Source organism: Gadus chalcogrammus, chromosome 8 (genome assembly GCF_026213295.1).
Source record: "Gadus chalcogrammus isolate NIFS_2021 chromosome 8, NIFS_Gcha_1.0, whole genome shotgun sequence".
NCBI classification, from domain to species: domain Eukaryota; kingdom Metazoa; phylum Chordata; class Actinopteri; order Gadiformes; family Gadidae; genus Gadus; species Gadus chalcogrammus.
The window spans coordinates 7,159,266-7,169,637 of NC_079419.1; the positions used below are offsets into that span (position 1 = coordinate 7,159,266).

General features: G+C 42.1%; 1 protein-coding gene across 1 annotated transcript; it reads left to right on the plus strand.

Moving 5' to 3' along the window:
• Positions 1-598: 598 nt before the first annotated feature.
• LOC130387223 (MAM and LDL-receptor class A domain-containing protein 1-like) lies at positions 599-10,259 on the plus strand. Its single transcript, XM_056596238.1, has 14 exons — positions 599-915; positions 1,207-1,335; positions 2,060-2,185; positions 4,192-4,291; positions 4,384-4,546; positions 5,455-5,680; positions 5,799-5,930; positions 6,148-6,272; positions 6,839-7,070; positions 7,573-7,841; positions 8,199-8,289; positions 8,741-8,851; positions 8,964-9,095; positions 10,252-10,259. The coding sequence occupies exons 1-14, from the start codon at positions 888-890 to the stop codon at positions 10,257-10,259; spliced, it is 1,872 nt and encodes a 623-aa protein (XP_056452213.1). The 5' UTR covers positions 599-887.
• Positions 10,260-10,372: the final 113 nt, after the last annotated feature.

The window sequence follows — 10,372 nt, forward strand, 5'->3', positions numbered from 1 at the left end:
CTCTTATTTAAAAGATTTAACAAACTTGTTACTATGTTACTATTCAGATTTACTAAACGGATGATTGATACCTTTTCTTATGGTGGAATTATTTTACAATTGTTCCTAACCATTCTTTTATTTTGTTGATGTTCCTGATACTCACTGCTGCCATCTTTCAGAGTTCCCATTTTAAAAACATAACTGAAGCTCTTGTGATAGTGTGGCCGGCGTTTGCTGATGAGGTGGGTTTCGCTTCTGAGAGGCAGGCTTCCACACGCTACGTTGGACAGCAGAATGTCCCGGATAACAGCCTGTGGTCTGTGTGTAAGGCCAGCAATGTGTCACCCATTACACAGTGAAGAATTCTGTTTTGCCTGATATATTTTATATAGTATGAGATGAATTATGAGAAGATGGATATAGAGATAGAATAGAAGTCAAAAAAATTAGCAGATGTCTCTCTCTCTCTCTCTCTCTCTCTCTCTCTCTCTCTCTCTCTCTCTCTCTCTCTCTCTCTCTCTCTCTCTCTATCTCTATCTCTCTATGTTTAAAGTTGAAAAGGAGATGGCCCTATTCTTTCAAATCAATTTGTTCCAAGTATGAGTATATGCTTCAAACTTCAAATTTGGCTAAGGCACGACAGATAATTTGATGGAATTTAATGACGCTATAAAAATCAAGCACAAGGTCCAACGGGAACCATAAAGACTGGCAACGGAAATGCTATTGCAGTTTACTGAGTTTATGGTGGACTTTAGGCATTTGCTGTCTGATAAGATGTATACTGTAGATGTAAAGAAACCTGTGCATGCACAAGTGGTTACATTAGCTGTTCACTAAAAATCTCATGCTTTGAAAAGATAGCCATTCTTTTTCCTTTGTATTTGTTTAATGTTTTACGAGACATGAAGCCATTCTTTGCTCTTCTATCAGGTAAGTGGCCTCTCAAATATTATCACTGATATGTGTGTCGTTTTACGTGTGGTCCTTTGACAATATGTGCTTTAATGTAGATCCAGAAAGTAAAACAAATATTTTGCTAAAGTTGTATTCAGGACTCAGTATGCCCAGTTAATGTGCATATACCTTATGTATGAATCTAAAAACTAAACAAGGGTTGCATGTGTATCAACTTGCATGTGTGTCCTATAGCTACGTGCTCATTATGCTGTGTTCGTCATTTGACTTCTTAATGAAATAAGTAACGTGAGATTCTTTTCGCAGGGTTCTTGGTCATTGCGTCATCTTGTCCCAATGACAAGTTCCTCTGCGGCTCTGGGGAATGTTTGCCTTTGGAAGTGATCTGTAATTCCACAATCGACTGTAAAGATGGCTCAGATGAAGGTTTTTGTGGTGGGTTGGCATTAATATGAAATTGAAATAAGACCTTTGTTGCTGTTCTTTCTTTCCTAGTTCTTGCAAACGACCAAAAAATTAAGTCAACTGTAGATTACAATAGACTTTCCAATTAGGGAGGTCTGGATTTTCCTCACCTGTGTGACTAACGGGAAATCCTACTTCTGTGTTTGTTACTCACCGGAAATTTGTCAGTGGGAGTCAATGAGGCTGAGCACATCGATGCTACTGCGATTCTGTGTGCTGGACGATCAACATTATTTCTTGCCACAAACTCAATGACATTTGGTGAACTTTAGAACGTGAACAATGATGTGCTTGTGATATAAAGGTACAAACCTCATCGATAATTATCCTCGATCGTCTTCATGTCAATTTAACCGTTGGAAAAGGGCCCGCTGGTATCACTGCGGCCGCCATCGCCCTGACGGTTAGTAATATCTTTAGAGAGGTGCACCGAGGCTATGACTAAGGTGGTCTCTGTGGACCACATAGTAGGTGACGTAGAGACCCCTATCCACACAGAAGTATATTTCCCCACCCTTTGTAGTTGGAGTTGTTAAGATGACCTCAGCCTATGAATCCCTCTGAGACTACTTATGATTTATGACCATAGATACCAACATGGGTCTTCATGTTGGTTCAGGAGGCTTTGTTGACGTATTTGTTTTAAAGTATTTTCAAATGTTTGTACCATTAACCCTTTAACCCTTTGCTCAAGGTGGGTGTGGTTTTGAGAATGGTTCCTGTGGGTGGAATGATACAAGCAAGACAAATAGTTGGAAACTGGTGATGGCCAACATGACCTACAGACCTACACCCGACCATACCACAGAAAGCCTCTTGGGTAAATACAACCGCCCGGAAATCGCTGCCTGTAGACGTCACGCTTATTTAGAAAATATACCTACACAGCTTGACCTGTCCTTCATGAATTACTGTCATTTTCAGAAATCATTTTAAATGCACTCCTGTTGTATATAATGCTTTTAACTCATTTTAACATCTTGGTTTTATGATACTCTCAAACAATCCAGTATTAATCCTTATAATTTACAGACCTCCAAAACCGAACAGTGTTTTTATCCAGGAGTTTTCAGAGTTGTTATCCTATTTTATGTCTAAATTTGACAGTGTTCTCATTTTAGTTGATTTTAACATCCATGTCTGTTGTCCCACCCAGGGTTTCATCACAGATTTTTTAGATGTTTTAGATTATTTTAATCTCACCCAAGCCGTGAATGAACCCACTCACACTAAAGGTCATACACTAGAATTGAATTTACTCAGTGGTCTCAGCCCGAATAATTTCAAATGTATGGATATCTGTGTGTCGGATCACAAAGCTATTTTATTCAACGTGGCTTTATCTGTTTTAAATGCAGATCAGGAAACAGCTGTCCGCCACCGAGTTTTTAAACCTTTGTCTGCTCTTAAATTTTCCTTTTAACTCTGCTTCTTTGCCTGCTTTAACCAACATTTTAGCACAGAGAAGCTGGTCTCCCATTTTAACCAAACTTGTCAATCTGTCCTGGAGAAAGTTTCTCCTCTTAAATTAAAAATATTAAAGTCCAATCCACAGCCCTGGTTCAACAATCTAACCCACGAGATTAATAATCTTTCTTAAATCCTTTGTTGGTATCAGGGACACTGCACTTTGTTGGTTTAATTCTTATCTTTTTAAGAGTACCTCTGCGGTCACCATTGGCAACCACTCTTCCTCTACAACCCAAATAGCCTATGGTGTACCGCAGGGTTCCACTTTAGGTCCTAATTTATTTTCAATATAAATGCTCCCACTCGGCCAAATTATCCAGCGGCACAATGTTTCTTTTCACTGCTATGCTGACGACACACAAATATTCCTCCTGCTGAGACCCAACGATCCGAGATGCCTTGCTGCTGTTTTAGACTTGAACCGCTGGATGGCCTAGAACTTCCTCCAACTTAACGACTCCAAATCTGAAATAATGCTGTACAACCCGCCTTCCACAATCACCAGTCCCATCAGCCTCGGTCCATTATCCAGCAACATTAAGCTCACTGCCAGAAATGTAGGTGTCATTTTGGATTCAGACTTCACTTTCATCCCTCACAATAAAAAAGTTTTACAGTCCTGCTTCCTCCACATCAGAACCATTCCTAAAATTAAACATTTATTATCACAACCCGACCTCGAAAAAGTAATTATCGCGTCTAGATTACTGTAACTCTCTGCTAACCTGCATTAACCGTAAATCACTCTCCGGCCTCCAGTTGGTTCATAATTCAGCAGCTAGGCTTCTCACTGGTTTTAACAGACGACCTCACATCACTCCTGTTTTAGCTTACTTGCACTGGCTCCCTGTCGGTTTTAGAATCTATTTTAAGAATTTATTGATCACTTTTAAGGCTCGTCGTGGTCTTGCCCCCGAGTACATAACAGACATGCTGACCCCATACGAGCCTGTTCGCAGCCTTAGATCCGCGGGCGGGGGCCTACTTACTGTTCGAAGGTTGACAAGGCTAGAGGTGATCGGGCATTCTCAACCAGGGCGCCTCGGCTTGAACGTCCTGCCCGCGGAGACAAGGCTTGCTGAATCAGTAACCTCTTTTGAATCACTTCTTAAAACATATTTTTATAGACATGCTTTTTATGTGACGCCGTCTTTTTATTCATTTTATTCTCTTCCTAAATTGTCTTCCTAATTGTCTTATGTCAATGCACTTTGTAAACTATTATTTTTAAAGGTGCTTTATAAATAAAGATATAAATATTAAAAAATATATACATAAATAATTTATACCATGACCATTACAGGGCCTTAAGTGGGTTGTAATGATTGAGTAACAGCTGTCCCCTTTGTGTAACAGGACATGTCATGTATTTAAATGGCAGCAACATCAAGTACCCATCAAAGGCTACATTGGAGCTCGCCGTTGCTAGCGGGGCAGCTCTGGCGTGCCATCTCAGGTATCTAGCGTGAAAAAAGGTTTTAAAGTTGTTAAAAGTTATTTCTTCAACATTTCTGTCCGGTCTCACAATTGATTTTGTGGCTATTTCAGCTTCTGGTACCAATTTCAAGATGTAAAAGGCAGTTCATGGCCTCGCCTTCGGGTAAATATGCTGAAAGACGACACTAAAACCGAGTTGCTGTCGATTGAAGAGAAGAAGGAAGGCTGGGAGAACGCCACGGCGTTCATTGGAAATCAGCCCGGAGGCTACAAGGTTAGTGGAGCTGTCTGTCAGGCTGCATGCGACGGTAGCGTTTACGTCTACAATCTGCACTGGGGTGCCTGGTCTGCCTTCCCGCCTGCCAAGCACGTGGTTGATTTGCTTGTTTCTCATGCAGCTTGTTTCTAATTCAACGTAGACTCCAATGGAAGCACTGCTTCCCATTCAAATTGTGACAGTTTCACACACACACACACACACACACACACACACACACACACACACACACACACACACACACACACACACACACACACACGCACACACACACGCACACACACACACACACACACACACACACACACACACACACACACACACACACACACAGACAGTGACAGACAGACAGACAGACAGACAGACAGACAGACAGACAGACAGACAGACAGACAGACAGACAGACAGACAGACAGACAGACAGACAGACAGACAGACAGACAAACAGACAGGCTTTCTTCTCTCTCGTTGTTGTCAAATGTGTTGATATGGAATTCTCAATGTCTGTTCACATGCACATTTTCTGTCAGTGTTACCATCATAGCAATTATCGCAGCTCAGTGATTCAATGTTGTTATTGAAAAATTTACATTTCCATGTCATCTACATTGAATGTGTTCAGATTAAGCATTTCCAACACACACAAGATGATGAAAAGCGTCATTTACATTTGTATTAGTTAAACGTCTAAAATGAATCATTATAATACTCTACAAGTCTACTAGTGGCAGAGTAGGATCAAGTAACTATATACACATACATTTAAAGATAAAAGTATTTCTTCAAGAATGTTTTTTAGGTGTCAACCACTTAACCTCAAATTATAAAAAAAAATTATTCATACGTTCAACATCTAGTCATCAGCAGAAACCTAATTCTACATTTCAATATTCAACTTCCCACAGCTGGAGTTTTCATTCGACGCCCCATTTCTAGATGTCTGTGATGTCATGCTTGACGACATTACCTTGAAGCACTGCGGGGAGTGGGACGTTCCCGCGGGATCAGACCAACTCACGTGTGACTTCGAGAAGGACACTTGCTCCTGGTATGCGGACAATACCAAGCGCCTTTTGTGGAAAATAAATGGAAGATTTGGTGAACCAGGATACGACCACACCACTGGTAAAGGTGAGAGGTCAACCCTTTAACTGGTAGCAAAGTTTACAGTTTCAATTATGCTCATTAAGCATTTTGTGTGTGTGTGTGTGTGTGTGTGTGTGTAACAATCAATGTATTTCTGTATGAGGTCATTACATGAATATCGAAACCAGAAACAACCTTGATACCTCCTCAACGGCGAGACTCATCAGCTACCCCCAGCCAGTAACCAAGGCCATATGTGTCAGCTTTTGGTACCACATGTTTGGCAACAGTATTGGTAAGTGTCCAACCACTATGAACACACACAGTATAATCCCCATTTGTGCTGGACTGTTGGGCTGTTGCAGCAAACCAATTTCTCCTACGGGGGAGTAATAAAGTTCTTTCTAATCTAATCTAATCTAATCTAATCTAATTTTTATCACAGATTGAAGTCGTGTCAAAGCCTGAGGCCTTTTTACGGTCTATTCATGAATCATCTTTGTTATTTCCAGGTTCTTTAAGGTTCATTACTAAACGCGCGGGCGAAAACGAGACGCTGGTTTGGATAAGACAAGGAACCCAGGGAAACAAGTGGCGCTTCGCTGACCTCACTTTCCAAAGTCAAAGTCCACTACAGGTGTTTTGGTGGATTTGTTTTGTTGCACCTTATCTGTTGCGGCACGTTATCAATCTTGATACACACGATCAACACAGAGATGCTACGTTGAACATCATGGGTTCTATCATGGTGTTCTCTTCAATGGTTCAACTCCAATGTCCAGATTTGACACAGAGCTTCCTTAACCTTTCCTTTTGGGGCCACTGGGTCTGTGCAGCTGCAGCAGATATTATATGTCACAGGAATACACTACCCGTGAATCAATCAGTCCCTGCATTGCAATGGCTTCATGCTTTTTAGCTCATTAGCTATTTAATTCTGCCAAACACATGGAGGATCTGAGGACACATGTGGATCTTGAAGTTAGACTTATGGAGGACCATTGCACCGAAAGTTTGTGATGACAAGGTTTCAACACATAGAGGTCAAAAGGATTTAACACAAATGCAAAAAATCTAAACTACAGCGGAATAACCATATATATATATATATATATATATATATATATATATATATATTGACAATGAAGTTTCATAACCATCCAGTGATGTACACCCTTCGTCTCACCCTCATGTACTCCCCAGTTCATTATAGAGGCCGGTGAAAATCACACCAAAGGGAGCATAGCCGTGGACGACATAGAGGTGAGCAGCAGCACCAGCGGCTGTCCGGCTGAGAGAGAGTGCACCTTCCAGTCCTCCCTCTGCGGCCTGCAGCCCCGAGCTGAACCAGACTTCAGCTGGATAAGAACCAGAGGGATCCAGCCCACCAACTCATCCGGCCCGGCTTCTGATCACACCCTTGGGACAGAACAAGGTGAGGCATTGATGGCTGATTGATGATTGATTTTTTTTTAAATGTCTACATTGTATATGAAAAACATATCAAAAGAATAATCAACATTTTTCATAATAGATAGGGATGTACAGTTTATAATGCAATAGATATCATTGAGGCACAATGGGCCGTCAGCATTTGGATACAATCCCAACTCGGGTCATGTCTATGTGCACATGCGTGTGTGTGTGTGTGTGTGTGTCTGTGTGTGTATGTGTGTTTGTATGTGTGCGTGTGTATGTGTATGTGTGTGTGTGTGTGTGTGTGTGTGTGTGTTTGTGCTTGTGTGTGTGTGTGTTTGAGACCTAGTGATGTACCAGCATTCGTCCCATATAGTCTCCTCCTATCTTTCATCCACTGCACTCTTGTTAGCTCCATGATTATAGCCCAGGAAGAACACCATCGATGGACGCATGAAGTACGACTTTCTTCTGCACGTCCACCATCCTAAAAGCCTCCTCTGCGCCCCGTGTCTCTTAAGGGTTTTACCTGAGCGCCAGGCTGTGGGGTCACCCCGCCGGCACCACGGTGGGCATGCTGAGCTCAGTGATGGAGCCCCGAGTGGGCGGAGAGTGCTGGATGTTCTGGTACTACATGGAGGGCGAGGACGTGGGCCAGCTCACCGTCTCCGTTCAGACGCCCGAGGTGCCCAGGAGCCTGGGTGGGCAGAACTGGACGCGGACCGGAGACCAGGGAGGCCACTGGAGGCACGCCCGGGTGACGGTGGACAGTCGTGAGGCGCCCTACCAGGTGGGGACGCACTCAGACTTCAGCACACGGCGGGTCACTGTTCTGGTTATACAGTCAATAGGGGCTTGGTTTAAAAGGGTCCAAAAAGCCCCATTTAAAAACTGGCCTGTTTGGGTCTCACAAAGCAGAAGTTCTCATAATAAAAACTTAATCAAACTACCTTTTAATGCAGGGTTTACTGTAGGAAATACATTAATTTCGAGTTGGATAGTTTGCAATATTTTTTTCATTCATTCATTCATTCATTGTATTCGTTCAGCTGAAATGTATCAATGAAAAACAAAAGACCTACCTTTATCAGAACTCACACATTGTCTACTCATGTCGAAAGCTAATAAGATATTCTTTGGATTGCAGCTTCTCTTTGAGGCCACAGCCGGGAGCGGTGCGAGGAGAGATGTGGTCATCGACGACATCATTGTTCTTGATGACATCTGTCCGCCCGAAGGTGAGTTATTACTGCAGTGCTGTGTCCGTTCAACTTGGTCAGAATAGGTACTGGGCCCCCAACACAATTCACACTCTCCTGGGTATAGTCAATTGTGTGTTTGGATGATCGGAGCTAGGCCTATGTCTGTCTTGCTGAATGTTTACATATGTGTAAGGGTACGGGCGGTTGCGTGTAAAGGTTTGTATGAGCAGAGTTTGGTCTAGTGAAGTCTCACTCCCGACCTGATTCCAAGCTAAATGGTTTTGGGTTTGAACGCCGCGGTCTCCTCAGTCTACCCGAAGGAGACCCTGCGCAAGATACCTAACCGCTACCTGTGCGAAAATAACCACAAAAATGTATTCAACGATTCAAACCATTTAAATAAAAACATCTCCCAAGTGACTGATTACAAGGAGTCAATGTCATTGCTTGAGTCTAAGTCAGAGATATTTGAGCGCTCCCTGTGCAGGATACTGTGACTTTGAGATGGACTACTGTGGCTGGGTGAACAGTCCGCCGGCCAACTCCAGCCTGGATTGGGACTGGCTCTCAGAAGAGGACCACACGATTGGTACAAATGGTAGGCTATTAGACCCTGGATCCCCTTAGTTCATTGTTCGTATTGGTGACACAAAAGCAGACACACACACACACACACAAAGTGAATGATCTTCTTGGTGCTCTTATTACAGGACATTTTGTGAGGATTTCGTGCGACTCTCGAGGAGAGGAGCTGATAGCGCGCCTGGAGACCGAGTCAATGCCTGCAGTCGAGAGCGGCTGTCTGGAGCTCTGGCACCATGCTGAGAGTTTTTTAGGGGGCCGTGAGTATATTCTTGGAATTGATTTTATATTCAATAATGTGGAGTGTATCCATATAAGCATACGTAGATCACGACAAACCTATCTTCCAATCCTTTCTTCATTGTTTATAGCCTAGTTCAATTCAGGAGCTTGTCAAAAACCTTACACAATACCAAAGTAAATGCCGTCAACAGCGTTGTTTATAGGGCTGGGTAAAAATATCGATGCATTAATGCACTGCAATTTCTTTGCTCTCGATTCAATTTCGATTCAGAATTTTTTTGAGATTCATTATTTCCATAAAAATAAAAAAAGAAGCATACTCATTCATTGTTATCTAGCAGCGAGTATGTCTAAATGTACATGCCCTTTTACATTTGTCCATGTTCTGATTATTACTTTTATGCTGCAAGTTTAGCTCAGGAACGATATTATACAATGGTGTTTTCCCTTTTTGCTCGATAAAGTACAATGAAATGGTTAATTCATCTTGAAATGGTTAATTCTAAATAATATTTAGGTATTTTTGTCATCTGCACGTATTATTGAATCGATATCGAAGCAATTTGATCAATATCAAATCGAATCGAATCGAATTGAATCGAATCGATATCGAATCAAGACCTAAAGAATCTAATAGAATTGAATTGTGAGGTACCTGGCAATACCCAGCCCTAATTCTAGCCCAGAAAGAACACACCATAGATGGACTTTCTTCCGCACGTCCACCATCCTAATAGCCTTCTGCACCCCGTGTCTCTTAAGGGGTTTACCTGAGTGCCAAGCTGTGGGGTCACTCCGCCGGCACCACGATATTTTCTTATTTATTTCATTTCTTATCATCAGGCCCTACCAAAATAGAGCTGACGATGTTTGTAAATGACTCAACCGGACTCCATGCAGTGTGGACTACCAACGGATTCTCCAACCGAACTTGGATCCAAGCCAGGGTGGATTATAATTCCTCAGAAGTTCACCAAGTGAGACCACGAGCTTCCCTGTATTCTGTTTTATTGAATCATTGCAATGATTGCAGGAACATTCTATTTTGTGTCTGAAGCCTTAAAGTCAAATTCTGCAAATTGTGCTTTGTTTAGAATTTTTTAAATTGGTTTTTGCTTGACTCTCAGGGTTCTCATGTATGTGTTTGATAACTGGCTATTGCTATGTATCCAGATACATGAGAACAATGAGACAATTCAATCAAATCAAGGTGGGCTGAGCATAGTTACCTGATAGCAGCTTTTGATCTACATTGTTCAGAAGCATTTGAGCAAGAGACAAAGCCGCTAACCCT

Excerpts from the sequence above, each read along its gene's own strand:
- LOC130387223 (XM_056596238.1), top strand. The coding sequence starts at position 888 with ATGAAGCCATTCTTTGCTCTTCTATCAG. Across the intron at positions 2,186-4,191 it reads TACCACAGAAAGCCTCTTGG|GACATGTCATGTATTTAAAT; the intron begins GTAAATACAACC and ends TTTGTGTAACAG. Across the intron at positions 6,273-6,838 it reads AAAGTCAAAGTCCACTACAG|TTCATTATAGAGGCCGGTGA; the intron begins GTGTTTTGGTGG and ends TGTACTCCCCAG.